The sequence below is a fragment of the Typopeltis vanoorti genome, chromosome 16 (assembly GCF_054136105.1).
Source record: "Typopeltis vanoorti isolate ZY-2024b chromosome 16, IOZ_Tvanoo_1.0, whole genome shotgun sequence".
Lineage (NCBI taxonomy): Eukaryota > Metazoa > Arthropoda > Arachnida > Uropygi > Thelyphonidae > Typopeltis > Typopeltis vanoorti.
The window spans coordinates 74,405,311-74,426,423 of record NC_143564.1 but is presented as its reverse complement, the minus strand read 5'-3'; the positions used below and the strand labels follow the sequence as shown (position 1 = coordinate 74,426,423).

Genomic DNA, 21,113 nt, shown 5'->3' with positions numbered 1-21,113 from the left:
TGTATGGAGGGTATGGTAGGATATCTATGTTGTTCTTCTGCAAAACGTCCACTACACAACCAGCAATATGTGGCCTTGCATTATCGTGGTGCAATAAGAAGCCATTCTTCAGCAATGGACGCTTCCTTTTGATGTGCTGTACCATTGTCCATAAAACATCCGCATAGTATGAGCTGTTTACAGTATTCCCGGGTTCTACAGCGTGTTGGTAAACAATGCCTTCATAGTCAAAAAACATCATGGTCATAACTATCATAGCCGATTTTACAGTTTTTGCTTTCTTGGGGGTAGGAGAAGATGGATGCTTCCATTCACTGCTTTGTTGTTTCATTGTAGGGTCATAGCGATACAACCAAGCTTCATCTGCTGTAATGATGCGTTTTAAGAAGTTGTCGCCTTCTTGTTCCAGTCTTTCTTTCCATTCTGTGCACACATCCACTCGATGCTGCATTTGCTCCGGTGTCAAGAGTTTGGGAATCCATCGGGCACAAACACATTCAGTTCAGCCATGACTGAGTGAACACTTCCCACAGAAATATTCAGGACAACATGCAGCTGGCATACTGTACTTCTGTAATCCTCCTTGATGATAATCACTGCTGTGTTGATCACTGTCTCTGTGATGTTGAAGGTCTTCCTTTACATTCAAGATCTTCCACATTTTGTCTTCCTTCCTTAAAAATTTTATGCTAGCGAAAAACACTTGCCCTCGACATTGCTTCATCGTGAAAAGCTTCGTGTATCATGTTAAAAGTGTCCGCTGCCGATTTTTGCAAACGCACACAAAATTTAATCGCATAACGCTGTTCCAAGGACGCTTCCATTTCGACAGCTGGTCGTAGGCGTGCAGAAACAAGCTCGCGTTTAGTCACGTGACACTCTGGCACATCAGCCCATATACACCATCTATCAACCTCTTTTGTTAATACAGACAGCAACATTTCTTTATTCCACAGAAATTAATATTGTGATGGTTTCGCAACAGTAAAATTAGTCTTATTACTTATTGAACAGCCGTCGTATAACAGAAGTTCCCTATCATCATCTGCCTGTAATTTAAATAACCACTGTTGCAGGACTTTTCCTCGAACATAATTTACAATTTTAAATGTAATATCCAAAACATCTTTTGTGTTTAATCTTTTACTACACAGTACTTGTTGGTGAATAATACAGTTGTACTAAAAAATCAGAATATTTGTCATCGTTTTTACAGAATGAAATGAAGCCTGATTTATTACCTATCACTGCAGGAGCACCATCAGTAGTAATAGACACAAGTTTAAAAAGCGGAAGTTTGTGTTGTTTCACAAATTCATCAAATGCCGAAAAAATGGCTTCTCCCCTAGTCCTTCCCAATAATGGTATAATTTTCAAAAGTTCTTCTTTAGTTGAGTAATTTTGAAATACCATGCGAATAAATACCATTAACTGAGCAATATCAGTGAAATTGTTTGATTCATCAAATTGTAATGAAAATGCAATACACTGGTGAATGTCTGACATTAACTGAGTATTCAGATCGGCACTTAAAATTTCAACTCTTCTCATAATCGTTGTTTTGGAAAGTTGTAAATCTTTAATATTCAAAATGATTTCATTGTTATTTTTAAAATCAGAAAATAAAGATTCTGCTGCTGCAAGAAATGATTCTTTTATTAACTCTCCATCAGTAAAAGGCTTTTTTTGCTTTTGCTAATAAATGACACACTTTCAAAGATGCAATAGTGACTGATATTGGTTTATTTATTACTTTCGAAATCATATTTTGTTGTCCAGAAAGTCCTGCCTTTAAATTTATAATTTTTGATTTACTTTTTTTGGAATTTTTGGGAAAATCTTCATCATATTTTGCATGTAGCGATCGAAAATGTCACTCAATATTACCTTCTTTTTGAATTACTACAGATGACTTACAAATCAAACAACAACACTTTCCATTTACCATTCTAAAGAAAAAATCCATTTCCCATGCCTTGTGAAAATGATATGTCATCGATTTCTTTGATACTCTCATGATTATCCTCAAATTAAACGAAATGCATACGATGTGCTTTTGTTATACGTCTACTTTTGCAATCCAGTCGTTACTGCGACATTGTAAACTTTTATTATTATTTAATTTTGTATACTTGTAATTTCTATTAATTACTTGATGTCTTTTACTCTATACTTTATTCTCCATTATTCTAATTTGCTGTGTGTGCGCTTTCTCTCTCTCAGAATTGCTCTTGTTTATCTTATTATGTGCTATGTTTATCTACCTTTTGCATTACGAGTCTTATGCCTAAGATATTAGAAAATTTATTTTAAATGAGACTGCACTACTAATATCTTTGATTAGCAATAAGAACTCAAATATATGGCTGGTAGATTTCTTTCTCTCTTTCTCTAACACATCCTACATTAAAACTTTCACAAACAGTTATGGTCAATTCTTTTTCTTAATTTCACGCTTTGGCCAACTCACTTAGATTCCCGCCGATCGCGATCGACGGGTTGAACACCCCTGGTATATAGCATACTTGCACTGAAATCTGACAACACTGATTTATGCCAATGCATGCAATTTAGCCAAAAAAGATACCAAACTACATAGATACCCATAACAGGGTACCCAATGGAAATGTGAGAGTAAATATTGAATTAACAGATCCAACCAGTTCTGTGCAATTCTTGTAGGTTATGGGGAATTCTCCAGTTATCTCATGTAGTTTTATTACTTCAGAACATAGAGCCTCCATAGCTCAGTTAGTATAGATGAAGCCCTTTGGTCAGAAAGACCTGGGTTCGATTCCCATCTATGACATGAGGAACCTTTATCTGGTCTCTTTCGACTAAAGGTGAGTTAGCCAGTCTCATATAGTGGTAGAGTTTTTCACCCAGAAACTCTGATTTTTCATCCCTCAGAACAGGCAAACCATCTCATGAACACACACACGGATCTACAGTCATAAAATACATTCTTAATCCCTCATTAGGAGGACTCAACCGGTCCTAAGGGATGGTGGAAAAACAGGAGAACCCTCATATGAATAAATAAATAAACTTTAGAACATTTGTAAGAATATTCTGAAATAAATAAAATTTAGAAAGACAGGGTGATATTTTATTATCTACAGAGAGAGTGAGAATATAGCCATGGATTATCATCTCTCCTCCCTTCTTGCCAAACTTTTTATGAATTTATTTCAAGCAAAACTCTCTAAATTTTACTGCTGTGAAATTAAACAATCACTAAAAGCTTCAGTACCTCAAGTCATGTTACATTCCTCAGTCATATGGACAAGCAAAACAGAATCCTTCACAACATCCTAAACCAAACATTCACAGGCTAGAAAATACATCAATCTTGGATATGTGTGTGTGTATAGACCGTTTAGAAAAAAGTCAACAGACATCTCCATGGGCAAGGTGAATTATGCAATGTAACAAGTCATGTGTCTGTAACCAGTATAGATTGGAAGCTCCCAAGTCATTGCAACTGTATCCAGGTGAAATGGGTGAGAGAAGGGAACTAACGGAGTTTAAAACAGTCATAGGGATAGGATGCCATGTTGCAGGCCTATCTATTAGGCAAATTGTTGACAAATGGGGTCATGCCAAGTCAATAATCAGGTGATACCATACTAAGATTAAAGCAAACTGAATCAAATGCAAGCATTACCCATAGTGGACAACCCACCACACTCACTGAATGTGGAGCTCCAGGAATTGACTGGAAAATGAATCAGCACTAAAACATTCACAACCAAGGTTCACAACATGAGTTTCCATGGAAAGGCTGCAATATGCATGCCTCATACTACCTGGACCAACATGCAGCATTGTCTTCAGTGGTGAAAAGAGCATGTACAGTGGGATGGAAGCTTGGAAAGCTGTGTTACGGTGCAACAAATCATGCTACACCCTCTGAAGAGTAGATAGATGGGTGTAACAGATGCCCAGTGAACGTCTCTCAAAAGAGTGCATAACCTTGACTGTGAAATTTAGAGGTTGCTGTCTGATGGTGTGGTACTGTTTTTCGTTGTTTGGCTTCAGACCTCTGTTTGTGGTGACACGAACACTGAACTCTGTAAGATCTGTAAGAGAACCATGCCAAACCTTAAGGATATCCTCCACAAACCATAAGGAAGATTTAAGAAAGATGATGTTCAGTATCAACTGTTCAACTCATTCCATGAAGTGGCTGGCAAGTACTGGAGAAAGAATGCTACCAACTGCTGTAGCTTCAATTTGTTGATAAAACTTATTCTGGCATGGGAAGAAGCCAGGATGAATAAAGAAGTCTTGCTTGACGAAGTCAAATGTTTTATTTAGGGGAACATGGATGAATAAAGACACACTATCTAAGCTGAAAAGGAGATTGCCAGGGCAAGGATGGAGCTCTGATATCTTTGCACTGAAATGAGAACTATTCTGAGTAAATGAAGAGGACTTTCCCATGAATGCTGAAAGTCATGTAGAAAGGTGTTTAGCAATTTTGTAGCAAAGAAAGCCTCATACAGTCTATCACAGAATATAATGGAATATTTACTGTGATAATTTTTTTAGTTTCTTCTTGGTTCCCTCATCCCAACAACAGACATCATCAATAAGTGTGTTTAATTTCTTAATCTGGGTAGTTGTTGAATCATTAATAAGAGTATGATCAGTAGTATGATCAAGTAATTTTGAGGTTAATTTTCTGCAGCATTCATTTCAATCTTGAGCTACTAATACTTTTTCTTTATTTACCTCACAAGCTGTGACCAAAAAGTACAGTGGATGTAGCTGCAGTGCTTGATCTATCAGAGAGAGAGAGTGCAGCTGACAGGAATCATGTCACCTCATATCTGTCTGTCAGTCAAGTGATGAGTTTCAAGTTGATCAGTTCCCTCAATTAGGCGTAAACACAATTTTTGAGTACTTCTGTTTTACACCATTGTAAACAGAAGTGACATTCAGTAATTTCATTGGAAATGTGTGATCGTGTGATGTCAGATCTGAACTATGTTTTCAAAACATCATAACAACAGCAGATGAATCTTGGATGTACAGTTCTTATCCTGTGACTAGATTCAGAGTTCACAATGATAAATGCCCAAGTCACCTCAGCTGAAGAAGGAGTGCAACCGAAATCCAATGTTCTGTTAATTTTGTTTTTTGATCAGGAGGGGACTATGCAAACAGTGTCTGTACTCACAGGCACCACAGTCAATTCTGAATATTACAAAAGAGTAGTGAAATGTTTGTGGAACAGTGTGCATTGAAAGAGACCACAGAAGTGGATGAATGGTTTCGTGCTGTATCACAATAATGCTCCATGCCACACATCTTATTCGACAGTTCTTGTCATACAAAAAAATTATTGTGTGCTTGCATCCACTGCATTCACATGACTAAGCACCATGTAACTTCTGGCTCTTTGCAAGTTCAAATTGATGATGAAGACAAGTCATTTTGCATCATCCAAAAAAGGATGACCCTCAGAACTGTTTATAAAAGGACTATAATGTTGGGACAAGTGTGTTGCCAAGGAAACTATTTTGAAGGATAATTAATCTATATTAGTATTTACATTAACTTTCTTTCTTGAAGTCTAACATTCACAGTACTTTTTATTATGCCTCACAGTAATAATAAAATTGGTGTTTCTCCACTGAGAGAGAGCCTTCTGACTACTTCATGTGCCATAATAAGCTTTACCAACAAACCAAACATAAAGCAAAGAGAAGTACCTCTTTCTCCAACACTTACTGGAGAAAGAGGAATGACTTGAACAAGGGATACTGATCAGCGTCCTTCCTAAACCATTCTTAGAGTACGGGTATGCAGATGATATCCTTGAGGTTTGGCATGATTGCCTTATGGATCTACAAGAATTCAATACTGAGTTAGATTTCGCCAATGCATCCAGTTTGCTCTTGAGGTAGAAAAGGATAATCTGATTGTGTTTTTAGATCTCCTTCTGCTTTGTCAACCAAGATGGTAGCCTTAATTTTTCTTTTTTTACAAAGAAAACCCACACCATACCTTAAGTCCATGATCTTTCACATTATCACCACAAATGAAGCCAGACTGGTTTTAGATATATGTATTAGTATATGCAGATATCAAAAACCACTCTGACTTTTGAGCGGTGATCCTTTTGTTTAAACCAAAAGCTGATTAGTTATTATATATGTAACTAAAAAGCATCGAGAACGAAGGTGATGAATTTCTAGTATCGTAAATGATATGAAATCAAAGATTATTGGCATTAGTGAGACATGGCTAACAGAGGAGGAATTGCTACAGGAAGAGAAAATGATGGTACACTGCATTCAGGGAGGAAAGGTAGAAAGGATTGGATGGGGATACTAATGATTTCAGAGTGATTATAATCAAACCACAACAAAGATCCCCAACGGTGGTGGTATGAGCAACAGAGATAATGCACGTTTTTTTTTTTTTTTTTTTTTGGTATAAGGTAGAGGTTAATAGGCAAAGAACACAGATGCAGCTACAGACCAATGGCAACCTGAGAAAGACTGCAGACTGTCGAGACTGTCTAACTGCAATTTTTTGCAATTAGTAACCCCAACGCTGTGTGAACAGTATAGAAATATATGGTAGCAATGTACATACCGGATGATGTGGTTTGCAGATGGGTCATTCATTAGAGGAAAAGCTAGGCATTGGACATCACTTTTGACATCAGTAAGGCAAGTGCTAAGTCGAAAATCAATTCATGCAAAAAAAAAAAAAAAGGTATTTGAAGCACTACAAATGAGATTTTGACAAGTGAAACACACATTTCATCAGCACAGTTAAAAGACCTGGCATTATGTACTAAAATTTTTTGAAATTAAAATAGTCCAACTGAGAATACAAATTTTTGTAGTGATTCTTGTGGTATTTATATGAAATGTCATGAAATTCTATGAAGATAGGAATGCTTTGTGTAATGAAAATTATATATATTTACTTTGAACACTATAAATTTAATACTATGAACTATAGACTGTTTTAATACTACTATAAAACAGTCCAATTATTGGGAAAATAAGAAATTAAATTGAACATAATTTCGAACACAAACCAGAATTATGGAAAAAAAATGATTTACCCAAGCAGTCCTGAACCAAGATAGATTAATAATGAAAACGAATGTATTGCAGCATATTACTTAGTAATTATTAGGCTTAACAGGTTCATAACTTTTTACATACAAACATTGATCATCTGCTGAGTGTTAATAGGATTTTCCATTATTTCATTATGGAATATCCTATTAACACTCTCATTATACCTATAACAATTTACATTATTTTTATAACAGACTACTGGGAGGTAGTACTTTCTTAAAATCCAACAAGCATGTCAAAAGCTGTAACATGTTTACAATACTCCAATCCATTTTCTGGTTTCTGTACTCCAAATGTATCAGTTCAAATCAATGTGCCCAATTTTGAAAATAAAAATGATTTCACTGAAACTATTAGTAAAGCAAGTAAACAAATTCTTATGCATATCCTAAATACCAAATTTTATTACATTCACTCTCCTCTTGACAACTTGAACCACAGTCATGTACAAGTCTTCTCTCACAGAATGCCCCTACTCCAACCATTCCCGATCTCATATACTCTGGCACTATAAAGGAGCCAATTGGCATGACCTCTGGAATTCCTACTCCTCCTTTCCTGGGTGTGACTATCTTTCCCTCACCTGACCCTAACATCTGCTGTGAACAAGTCACAGAAATTATTCTCACTGGTATGAAGGCCTTCATCCCCCATTCAATCCATTTCTCATCTGCTTTCCAAGCCCTGGTTCAACCAAAAATGTGTTAAAGGAGTGAAAGAAAAAAAAAAAACTAATCACATGTGGCTCATTACATCAAGAACTCCAACTCCTCATACTCTACCTATACCAAAGCACGGAACACATGCACATCAGTCATCAAATCCATTTTCATAAATGGCTACCAGCAAAAAACTTGCCTCCTCCTGTTCAAATGGAAGCCATGCCTTCTGCTCTTGCACTTCCACCTCTTTCTCATCATGCTGGCACTACCTTTACTTCATCCAAAGATAAAGCTGACCTCCTTGCATCACTCTTTTCCTCAAACCCCTGCATAGATAACCAAGGGAAATCACTTCCTAGCACATCAGAATCCAAGCAATATATGCCTCCTATTCGACAAAAAAAGTCATCAGAAAACCACTAAATATCTTGGAAACTAAAAAGTCTTCTGGTTCTGATGGCATTTCTCTAATTTTTCTCAAGCAATGTGCTCCAGGGCTAATACCCATCCTACATCATCTCTATAATTTATTATACATGCCTGGTATCTATCCCAATGCACAGAAGCAATCTCGTATCCATCCTATTCCAAAAAAGGATGACAGAAGTCTACTGCCACACTACCGACCAACTACCATTACTCTGTCCTCTTCTAAGTAGTAGAGGAGTTGGTTATTGATGACTTCTACCATTATTTTTCAAGAGGACAGAGGTGATGGCAATTGGTCAGTTAATTAATCAGTGACCACTAGTACAGATACCACTATTCAAGATTGACAGATGACCTTGTAGCTTACATCACCCACCACTAGACACATACCAAGGAAAGGTTCAAATAAACTTCACTGTTGTGCCCTTGACATTTCCAAACTTTCAACCAAGCAACCATGTGTGGCATTGAAGCATACTAAATAAACTGCCATCTTTTGTCTTCCCTACAGCTCTCTGTGCAATAATCAGCTTTCTCTCTGGTCATTCTCTGTGAGTCATATCGATGGCTCCTGCTGTTCAAGCTTCACCACCAATACTGGAGTGCCTTGAGGCACTCACCTATCCTATCATCCTCTCCTTTACCTGTACATAAATGACCTACTCACAATAACCATTGATCTTATCCACAGCTTTTCAGATGAGATTACTACCCACTCATCCTACTAATTTGACAAACCATGCAGCACTCCGGGAGCTCATGCTACAAGATCATCTACAACTAGTGCTTTTGGCGAGGAAACCTTATGTTCAATGCCACCAAAACACAGTCTTGTCTTTTCACATGCAAAAGAGATCCTAGCTTACCTACCCTTACCCTCAATAATACACAAATCATCAGATCTCTTTGATTGGACTCTGTTCCTCAAACCCCTCCCGTCTTTCTTGGAGGGGTTTGAGGAAACTTCCAGCCATCATCAAATCCATTGTCATAAAGGTTTGCCTCTCCAAATGGAAGATATGCTTTCTACTCTTTTAAAATGTTTACCTACAGTCTTTGCTGGCATAAACATATCGCATCAATAGCATCCTCAACATCCAAGAAACTTGGCATTCTCTTTCATTCAAGAACCTATTTAACACTCAACCAACTCTTCACTATATACAAATCCCAAATCTGTCCACGTTTAGAATACCGCTCACGTGGCACACCTAAAATCTTTGATGCTGTCCAGAGGTGAGCCATTAGGCTCATAAATGACCCCTCTTTCTCTCTCTTAGAGACTCACTTCAGTTTTTATACTGTGTCTGCTACAGGTACTTTCACAGTCTTTCACTTCAGTGAATTGGCAACCATCATTCCTCCCCTTTCTGTTGCACCTGCTAATACAAGAGCTGTAGCAGCCCAGCACCTCTTTATTGTACAACTGCAAACACACCAAATCTGCTTCTATTCATTCTCTTTTATTCAACACCTCTGTCCTCTGGAACATCCTTCCTCAAGAAATATTCTCAAACTACAACCTACAACTATTCCAAAAAAAAAAGAAAAAAAAGGCATCAATAAACTTCTATCTCAGTCCTCATCTGCACTCCACACATGGCACTGATGTACTTATAGGTTCCTTGACCTCTCATGTATGGGACAAAAAAAAAAAAAATCACAGCAACATATCTCTGAAAATGATCAAATTAAGTAAAAACTGAGATGGAAACAAAGCTTTGTAAAGATTCCAAAACAATCCCTAGACAGATCAGATTGGCTTATTCAAGTAGGGTAATAACAAAACAAATGAATAGGTTCTAATGCATTTTTTTTTGAAACACATAACAATGACATTATTTTAATTAAAATCATGTAACAATTTTATTTATATAGTTAGTAATACGAACCTTTCGCAACTGTAGATGCAATCTAGAGCCAGAGACATCAATTCTGATGCATCAGTTATTATAGGGTCTTGCTTCTAGAAAATATAGATTAAATAGCTACTTCAGTTATGATGTTATAATAAATAACTATATGCAAGATATAAACTGCCTAAGGAAACTAACTTTCAGATACATATACAACAGTAGTTAAGGTGGCCAGCTTATTTTTTGAAATTTTGAGAAATGTTAATTTATTATTCATATGAGAAATGCAAACCATAAAAGATGTTAATGACGACAATGGTTACAGGGAACCATAAAACCCCCTTTATTAGAAAAAAGTAAAGTAATGGTATAATAAAAAATTGTAACTGGAACTGTAGTCAAAATTTAAAGGTATGATCTAGGTTCTGAGAAAAAGACGTGATGAATGAATTAAGAAATGGAAATCAAATAGGTTACACAGTATCAGAAAAGTGAAGTTCCCTTAAGTAAATTACTAACATTAATTTTTAGACTCTTAATAGCACTAATTATTTGGATAGTGAAAGGGAAATTACATTTCAGTGGGAAAGAAGTTAGATTTCTTTTCAAGTGCTAAATGCAATTAAGTCAGAAAACTAAGAAACCTGTGTTTTTAAAAGGATATCACATGGTCTGGGCTCTTTTCTCAAATATGTCTTCTAAAATAATATTTTCATCCAACTGTGCCACTACCATTATAATTCATCCTTGTAATGCAGAGTGAATTGTGGCTTGACTGTCAGACCATGCATTAATAGATGAATACCTTCAGAAAATCAAAGAATTCACTGAATAAGGGGGGGGGGGGGGGAGAACACACACACACACACACACACACACACACACACACATAGACAGACAGACACCAAGATATGTAAATCCATACTTGCATAAGAAATTCACTCAGTCCCACATGCTACATCGTCCGAGTTCCTCCCCTGTCTGCCGACCTGATTGGCCAAGAGATTAGTATATTTGCTCTCCAGAAAAGAGGCCGTGGGTTCAAATCCTACAGGAGCACAGGTGTTTGTTCTTATCCTACTAACCATTTACCATATGTTCTGCTGTAACCTGTGTTCTGGCACAGTATGACCCGTGATATCTTTGTACCATAAAAATAAAAAAAAAAATAACCTGACTGTCTTTTGCTGTGCTTATTTTCACATTTTTGGTCTACATATTATTTATAATGGCTGGTGGTAAACATGTCCTCAAATCAAAACATGAACCATCTCGTAAACAAAGTGCAATCAATCTAGAAATGAAATTACAAATAATAAAGAAATACAAAGGTAGACAAAACTTATCAGGTACAGCATATGAACTCAGTCTTGTGGTATCAACAGTAAATACCATAATAAAGGATACCTCATGTATAAAAGAACATGTTAAAGGAACAGCCAACATGAAAAACACTATTAAAAAACATGAAGATACTAATGGAGATGGAAAAATTGCTTACAATAAACTGCTTACAATCTGGTCCAGAAACATGTTCCTTCGAGCCTTATGACAATATAGACTAAAACAAGAAAGGGTTTTAAGATATGTTCCTTCATGTGGTTATATCAGTTGTCTAATATCATATTTGTTCTAGGTGTTTATAAGAACTTTTCAGGTCCCTCTCATATCTTCTAAGGCACCCTTCTTACAGTATCATTCAGTCTAGATCATGGTCTTTCTCCAACCATCCTGATAAAGAACACTTGTTTTTGCTAGCTTTCCCTCTTCCATCCTGTTTAGTGACCATACCACCTGAGAATAGCTCTTTTAACACATTCCTGAATGTTAACAATGTCAAGATCTTTCCTAATATCCTAATTATAACACTTGCTTGTTATAACGAATATAACTTGATTAATTGTAATGTAAGACGTGATAATTAGTTAAACATAATATGGATCTAATTTAAATCTTTTACTGGCATGAAATGTTTGCCATAGTATCAAGGGCATCTTCAGTATGACTTTCAAATTAAATAACAAGAACAGAAACGAGTAGATTCGACTACAAAATGAACTAACTGCAGAAACATTATGTAGAGTGACATGGTCTAAATACATTAAGGTTCAAGTAAAAATAACTTTAACAAGAGATTTTAAAATAATTAATTAAAATAAATTTAAAAAAAATTAAATTAATTTTTGAATTTGTGAAGACCTATTTCCAATTACAGGGATAATTTAAGTACGTCATTTCTTTATAGATAGAGATTTGGTTGATGTAGCAAGGTTTCCAACTTTCTTTATACAGATATTCTAAGAGATTATTACTTTTATGAAGAATCTTAATTTTCTTCCAGAGGATTCAGTGTCACGTGATGATAGCATGTTCTGCAAGTCCTGATTTTCTAACTCATGGAACTTAATGTAATCTAAATGGTCATCACAATACACAGAAGCAGATCTACCTGTTTGGCCAAAATACAATAATACACATTGACAAGGAATTTGATATACTCCAGAGTGGGCTTAAGGTGGAAGCTAATCTTTAGCTGAGAAAGTTCAAGCCAAAGCTTCACAGCAGGCAGCAATTCTCTTTTAAAGAAATTAACTAAAGCAAATATTTCACTATTAAAAAAATAAAAATAAAATAAATCCTTCTTTATTTTATGAGAGGAACTATTCAGTTGTTCCTTTCACAAAATATATATTATTTAAAATATTCGATATTTCAAGGAGGTCTTGAATATCAGATTAAGCCTTCCACCAGGGATTATTAGATATAACTCCTGGTGGAAGACCAATATAATAATAATAATAATAAATATAATAACAGAGTCAGGAAGGTACAGTGTGAGTAAGTTTGACATTGGAAGTGAATATGGCAGTAGACAAGAAAGGACGGAATGGTATGACCTAGGATGTATAGAGAGAAGCACATGAGTCCAGAGAAGCTTCTGGGATGGATAATTGTTCCTAGGCAACTGCTATTTAATTTGTACAAAAACAACACAGAAAATTATCTGAGAGGAACTATTCAGTTGTTTGCCAATGATGCAATATTAGGTAGAGCAATAGTCAATAAAGTTGATGGTAAAATTTTACAGAACGATTTAAAGAATTGGCAGCATGGGCAAATTTAATGTGGTAAATTGTAAGGCTATACATTTTGGAGTGAAAAGATTACCAGCTGTGTATCATATCGAAGGAACTCTACTCCAGGAAATTGATGAAGCCAGGAATTTGGGGTTGTCAGTGGACAGGAAGTTCCTTATGAAGAATGTAATACTTATGCAATACATAAGTTCAGAGGGAATATTGCAAAAGTGGCTATATCAGCTCATCGGATTACTTGGTTACTGAAGAACACTCTGACAAGCAGAGTTAAGTCACCGACTTGTTTTCTAAATAAGTTGTTGGTGGTGGGAAAACTAGGGGAAGCCCTTGAAAATTGAGTGAGGACTAGATATTTTACATAAACAGTGGTGAATGAGTAGAATAGGTTACCAAAATCTGTTGTGGGTGCCTTGACTGTGAATGAGTTCAAAGCAAAGTATGACAGATATTGTGCATATGTTGGATAGTACTTGACATAATGTTTAGGGCCTTCCTCGACAAGTCCAAAGACTCCGTGGAGTTGCCTATGTAATAATAATAATAATAATAATAACAACAACAACAATAATAATCTAAGAGAAAAATGGCTGAGGGAAGGAATCGGGGAAACATATATAAGAAGTGGTATCAGTGGAACTTGTTATAGATCCAGAAATAAATTGTTATGTTTATATACGAATGCCAGCAGTATCAGAAATGAGAATGAAATTGTTGCCCTGTGTTGGTTTATGAAAAAATTGCTGGAATAAGTGATACATGGTTGGATAAGGATGCCATTCTAACAAGAATAGAGGTGGAAGGGTATGATCTTTTTCACGATGATAGAAAAAGCAAAAATGGGATGCAGACTGCTATTGATGACAGAAAAGGAGTTGTGCCTTTGAGGTAGTACGTATGAGGTGGAGATGAATAGAATGTAATACTTAGTTTCATGTTGCTATAGACCTACTAATGTGGAGAGCATTGGCAACTAAATATATATGCAATTATAAAAGCAAATAGGAAAGAGCAATCATTATGGGTGAGTTTAATTATGGTAATATAAACTGAGATGATGAGATAGCATCTGGAAGTAAAGAAAATGAATTTCTCAAGTTTTGAGGGGCAACTACCTTAGGAACGTAATGGGAGCGTGCAAGAAAGAGTCTTGGGTTTGATTGCATCAGAGGAAGTTATTATAAACACGGTGTTGAATCTCCCTCTGGTTGGTGAGAATGACCTGGGTGGTTGCCAGTATATGAGGACCTCTATAAGGAAAGGATGTATGTGGAACTACAAGGTTGGGAATAATGAAAAGCTCAGGAGACAGCTTGCAGCCGTATCATGGAATGAGAAATTTGACTGAAAGGAGATCACTAATGCTGCTTGGGTGATATTCAAGAGCAATCTAGCAGAAGAAGTGTCTAAATGTATTCAAGGATCAGAAGGTTAAATAAGGTAGGTGTAAAATGGATGAACAAAGAGATTATACATGCAATCTCAAGGAAAAAAGCATTATGGAAGCCACATAAAGATGGGTAGTAATAATCAGTTGCATGAGGAGTACAAAGAACAGGCAAGGAACAGGATTCAGTTGGTAAGGGTAGAAAAAGGGCTGTATGAGCAGAAATTAGCTAATAAAGAAAAATAAATTTAAAAAAATTAAAATTAAAAAACCTTGGGAAATCTTTAGATGTGTAGCCATCAGAAGTATAAAACACTGCAGAGGATATAACTGACATATTAAAATGAGCAGTTCACAGAGATATTTTATCCATTCAAGAAACCTAATACTGCTTGTAATGGAGTGCTTAATCCTATCCACATGTCTGTCATTACTGTAAAAAACTGTGTTCTTCTGGGTAGTTTACTTAAGCTGTAGGATGAAACCCGAATTTCTAAAAACAGGATGGAATTTGGAAAACATCACTACATATTCTTGAAAAACCTATGGAGCAACTAAAATACTTCAGCTACTTAGCCACAGTTGGTAAATGAACTTTGGGAACACATAATAAATAAGTGAATCCAGTAAAGTCATGGGAATAAATTTACATGGAATAAGAAAGAAATTAGCTCAAACATCACAAGCAATATACAAAGAACCAGTTTAAAGTGATTTTGACACACAAATCAGAATGTTGGGTTAAAAACAAAATAGCTGATAAGGAAAATACAAATGAGAATCTGAAAAAAAATTAATGAAATGAATAGATACCATCATCCTTTCTTTTAGTGTTACACAGTGATCAGCATTCATTTTTGAAATTATGGATTCTACAACCGTGTATTTTAACTCTTTTTTATTATTATCCCGACATTTCGATCTTCATATCAAGATCATCATCTGGAGCATACATAAATATACAAGACAAGCTGCGTTACATTTTAAGCCATAAGCTAGAAAAACAATGATTTGATCACATGCTACTCACTGGCATGACCTCTAGTGAAAAAATAAATAAATCAATAAAAAATAAATTACATCAAGCTAATTTAATTTTTTGATTACATGAATAAACATTCTTGCTTAACGGTTTTCCTTCCAGTAACAGTGATGTCCTATTTCTATTATTACGATTGTTATTTTTGATTTAAAAAAAAATAAAAATAAATAAAAATAAAAATAAATTATTCATAAATTACAACATGAATAAACTTTCTTATAGATTTTTTTCCCTTAACAGTGATGTCCTATTTTTCAGTATTAAAGTTGTTATTTTAGATTTAGGATCCTGGATTTTCTAGAGTCCTGTTTATAGTTGTTCTCAGAGAGGAAGGATTCGTGGGACGAATATATGCCTTCCATATGTATGGGATTTTTAGACCATCATTATTGTTTAGATTGGGGTGGTTGATAATGATCTCACAAGCTTCCTTAAATTTGCATTCATACCATGTTTTGGTGTGATGTAGACAACTAGTGCTCTTCCAGTCAATTCTATGCAAGGTGTTCAGAGCATGACCAGAAAGGCCAGCTTCGCCATAATTATTATATTTGATGTGTCGTTTATGTTCTTCTTGTCTGATCGGAATTGTGCGTCCTGTTTCTCCTATTTATAGTATGTTGCAGGTGCAGTAAATACAGTATACTCCAGGGTGGGCCAGAGGAGGGAGTGGGTCTTTGAATGAGTTGAGTAAGCTTTTTAATTTTGCAGGAGGTTTAAAGGTGACTTTGAGGTTGTATTTTTGTAGTACTCTGTTTATTTTGTCTGATATCCCTTTAATGTAGGGAATGGTTATTGTTTTACTGTAGTCTGGTTTGTCTACAAGACCTCAATAAAAAACAAAGATAAACCAGACTACAATTGAAGATTTAATTGAAGTGAGTGCGAGAGAATATACTAGGAATCAAATTTAAGTAATCTTTCAAGGCTAAGAAATAGTTTTCTGTGAACCAAACTTGTATTTTCATGCAATGTGTATAAATATTAGATCAATAATTAAACTTGTTTGTTATTATTATGTCAAGTGTTGTCAGATTCAATCTTTTGCAATGCACTGATCCCAAAAAACACAATTCGGACTTACAAAAACGAACCCAAAGGCTAGAAGTGATTTAAGACAGGTAGCGAATGTTTTGCCATGACTGCAAAAGCTTTGGCGAGGATAAGATATAGATAATTCTTGATCTACTACGGGTAGTGGTGTTCAACCTTTTTTACTATGCAAGGTACTTTTCGATAAAAAGTTATTTGGCGATCTACTCTCTTATATAGATCACGTTCCCCCAACTTGATATCTGATTATACGCAAATAAACAACTAAAAACTTCATTCGTGTATTTAAAAATTTATATATCACTTTTAATTATTTTAATACAACAAATATTTTAATACAACAAAAAAAAACAAATATATTGGAATAAAATATTTATTTCTCTATTTTGGAAAACCAAAGATAGAAAAAAAACAAACAAATTGATTACAAACTCAAAAGTTACAGGAAATGCTGGTCGATTAAAAAAAAAAAAAAAAGTTAATGTGAAATTTGGCATTGTTTGGACCTCGCAATATTTTCATAGTTTTTTATGACATTCTGAAAAAGTGGATTCTAAACACGCCAGAAATTTTCATGCAATATCAGTTAATATTGGGAATTTTTCATGTGCATATTTCCAAATGACTTCATTGTTTATTGATTTTAAATGTAAATAACTATTCTGAATGTTTATTATCTCAAGCTCTACTTCAGCTTGGTTTATATCAAACAGCCTACTAATTTTATTTGAAATTTCTTTCAAGTTTTATTGAAATGGATTATTGATAAAATATGCAATCATTTCAGTTTTGTTAAAATCTTTAAATCTTGAATTTATTTCTTCCTCAACTAATTCTATTTCACGAATAAATTCTTTTAAATCACAGTGAAGCATTTCTTGATTTTGTTCAAAAAATTTCATAAATATGGGAGATGTCTAATTTTGCAGTCATTTATATTTTTCTTTAATAAAAGTAAGTATTGTTAGAAAGTTTTTATTGAACTTAACATTCAATTAAATTTTTATCTCTACCTTGTAACTCTAAACTTAAATTATTTAATTTCGTACAAAAATCTACTAAAAATGATAAGTGTAACAACCATATTTTATTACTCAATTGTGGATAAATATCTCCTTTTTCATCAAGAAAAATTTTTATATCGTTAATTAATACAAGAAATCTTTCTAAAAATTGACTTCTGCTGAGCCAGCAAACATTATTGTATAACAGAAGTTCCCTATCATCATCTACCTGTAATTTAAATAACCACTGTTACAGGACTTTTCCTCGAACATAATTTACAATTTTAAATGTAATATCCAAAACATCTTTTGTGTTTAATCTTTTACTACACAGTACTTGTTGGTGAATAATACAGTTGTACTAAAAAATCAGGATATTTGTCATCGTTTTTACAGAATGAAATGAAGCCTGATTTATTACCTATCACTGCAGGAGCACCATCAGTAGTAATAGACACAAGTTTAAAAAGCGGAAGTTTGTGTTGTTTCACAAATTCATCAAATGCCGAAAAAATTCTCCCCTAGTCCTTCCCAATAATGGTATAATTTTCCAAAAGTTCTTCTTTACTTGAGTAATTTTGAAATACCATGCGAATAAATACCATTAACTGAGCAATATCAGTGAAATTGTTTGATTCATCAAATTGTAATGAAAATGCAATACACTGGTGAATGTCTGACATTAACTGAGTATTCAGATCGGCACTTAAAATTTCAACTCTTCTCATAATCGTTGTTCTAGAAAGTTGTAAATCTTTAATATTCAAAATGATTTCATTGTTATTTTTAAAATCAGAAAATAAAGATTCTGCTGCTGCAAGAAATGATTCTTTTATTAACTTTCTATCAGTAAAAGGCTTGTTTTGCTTTTGCTAATAAATGACACACTTTCAAAGATGCAATAGTGACTGATATTGGTTTATTTTGTTGTCCAGAAAGTCCTGCCTTTAAATTTATAATTTGTGATTTACATATTTTAGAATTTTGGGGGAAATCTTCATCATATTTTGCATATAGCGATCGAAAATGTTACATTCTCTCAATATTATCTATTTTCGGAATTGCTACAGATGAATTACAAATCAAACAAACACTTTCCATTTACCATTCTAAAGAAAAAATCCGTTTCCCATGCCTTGTGAAAATGATACGTCTTCGATTTCTTTGATACTCTCATGATTATCCTCAAATTAAACGAAATGCATACGATGTGCTTTTGTTATATGTCTACTTTTTGCTATCCATTACTGCGACATTGTAAACTTTTATTATTATTTAACTTTGTATACTTGGAATTTCTATTAATTACTTGTGATGTCTTTTACTCTACACTTTATTCGCCATTATTCTAATTTGCTCTGCAAGCTTTCTCTCTCTCAGAATCTCTCTTATTTTATTATGGGCCATGTTTATCTACCTTTCGCATTACGAGTCTTATGCCTAAGATATCAGAAAATTTATTTAAAATGAGATTGCACGCCTAATATCTTTGATTAACAAAAAGAACTCGAATATACGGCTGGTAGATTTCTCTCTCTTTTTCTCTAACACAAATTCCTAGATTAAAACTTTCACAAACAGTCATGATCTATTCTTTTTCTTAATTTCACGCTTTGGCCAACTCACTTAGATTCCCGCTCAACAAGTCCGATTTATTTTAGAAACAGGGCAGTTGTAAATAAACAGGCAGCACTCTTTTTACAAGAAAGTCAAAAGCAATTATTTACAATACTATGAATACACAATTTTAACGTTGTGTATATTTCATATACACAACATTGCTTAGCAAAAATTAGAATCTTCTTTCTTCAACATAAAATACTTTCTTTAACACATAAGGTTACCTACTCTGAGTTTACAAATTTTTACTTATTAATCTCTAAGCTTACTCGTAAAGAGGTTACCTAAATCTGTGTTAAGTTATCTTAACACATTTGATATCAACCTCTAACATGCCAACTGATTCTCTTATGGACATTTCTTAACACTATTAAACATATATCTTAAAAGTCTTTCTTGTATCAACTATAACAAGAATTATATAAAAATTTTGAAGTTACAAAGGCTCTGTATCTCACATTCAGTCAAAAGTCTTTCACTAAAAGTTCTATGGCAATTCTTTAGTCTCAGATCTTCTTCAGGAAATTTTGGCATGGCTGCATCTCATCGGGAATGTAGCGGGCTGTGGGCTCATTAAGCTCTGGCAAAAGGTTACTCTTCCTCAGCGAAATGAAAAACTTATGAGCGAAGGTGCTTCAGGAAATTTGCCTAGCCTTTTCTCCTCTGTTTGGGCTCGCCAAAAATGCGGGGATGACTACCTTCTTTTTCTGTCGTTTCAACAGCTAGAACTGCTGTCAACTGTTAACTGGATCCCTCTCTGGCCTGGAAACTTTTCTCCGGCAATTGGAACTCTTCTTTTCGGCAATTTGAAACCTTGTCTGCGACCTAGAAGTAGTCTCTCTCTCTAGCGACGTCTCGAACCAAGAAGCTCCTTTCTGGAAGCGGGAAACTCCTCTCTCAAGCAACGTGGATCCAGGGAGCCTCTTCGTCTCTCTGATGGCGACTCTGAAACCAGGACCCCTTATACTTATTTCAGTATCTTTTAATTAGGCCTCTTCTGAGATCTCGCATGAAGTTTGGCAACCCCCAAAAAATCAGTATGAATCTTTCATCTTAAGTTTCAAGTTCAGCACGCGTTTGGTTCTCCTCCGCTTTATTTTGATTGTAAGTTGCTGGCCATCAGAAAGTTGTTTAAACTCTTTCTGACTGACTTCGGAGATGCTTACACTTAGAGCATGCAAGCTTTCTCATGGATACAAATTTCAATAACCAGGGTCGCATTTATACTTTTGGAGGCTCGAGGCACAACATCATTATGAGGCCCTCAAAAATATGCATTTTAAGTCAACATTTCCATGATAACTAATTTTAATAACACAATACAACATTGGTATACATATAATTGCATTTTAAAAATAGTATAAAAATAAATCAGTTTAAATTTAAATTAAAAATTTAATAACTAAAAGTTTTTTTTTTCTGGCTTTGGTTTTAGCAAATATATCTATAACGTCATCATAATTGATCAAGTCCATTACATCTGATTCAATGCATAATAACGACAGGTCACTTGTTTTATTTTGGCACAAGTTGCTTCTTAAATAATTTTTTATTCTTTTCAACACTGAAAATTAGCGTTCAGCACTTGCATTTGAAATAGGCATCATCAAAAATATTTTTAAAAGTCTTTCTACATTCGGAAAAGTAGACCTTATCCCATCGTTTATAAATTTGTACATATTTTTAATTGAAGTATTTTCTTCTTTTATCATTATTAAAAACTGCATAACTTCATCAGTAAATTTTTCTGGATCAATATTAGTCACATAAGTTTGTAAAATTTTATCAGTAGTCTTGATCTATATCTTCCTTCAAAAAAAATGTCAAATATATCTAATATGTCGAAATAGCTTTTT

General features: G+C 34.5%; 1 protein-coding gene across 1 annotated transcript in view; it reads right to left on the bottom strand.

The window, feature by feature from the left end:
- LOC150098133 (NBAS subunit of NRZ tethering complex-like) overlaps nucleotides 1-21,113 on the bottom strand; it is a 1,063,858-nt gene that overhangs the window by 602,263 nt on the left and 440,482 nt on the right. Inside the window, exon 26 of the mRNA XM_090406267.1 lies at nucleotides 10,093-10,166. Coding sequence (XP_090262393.1) covers nucleotides 10,093-10,166 — 74 coding nt within the window. The remainder of the gene's footprint in view (nucleotides 1-10,092; nucleotides 10,167-21,113) is intronic.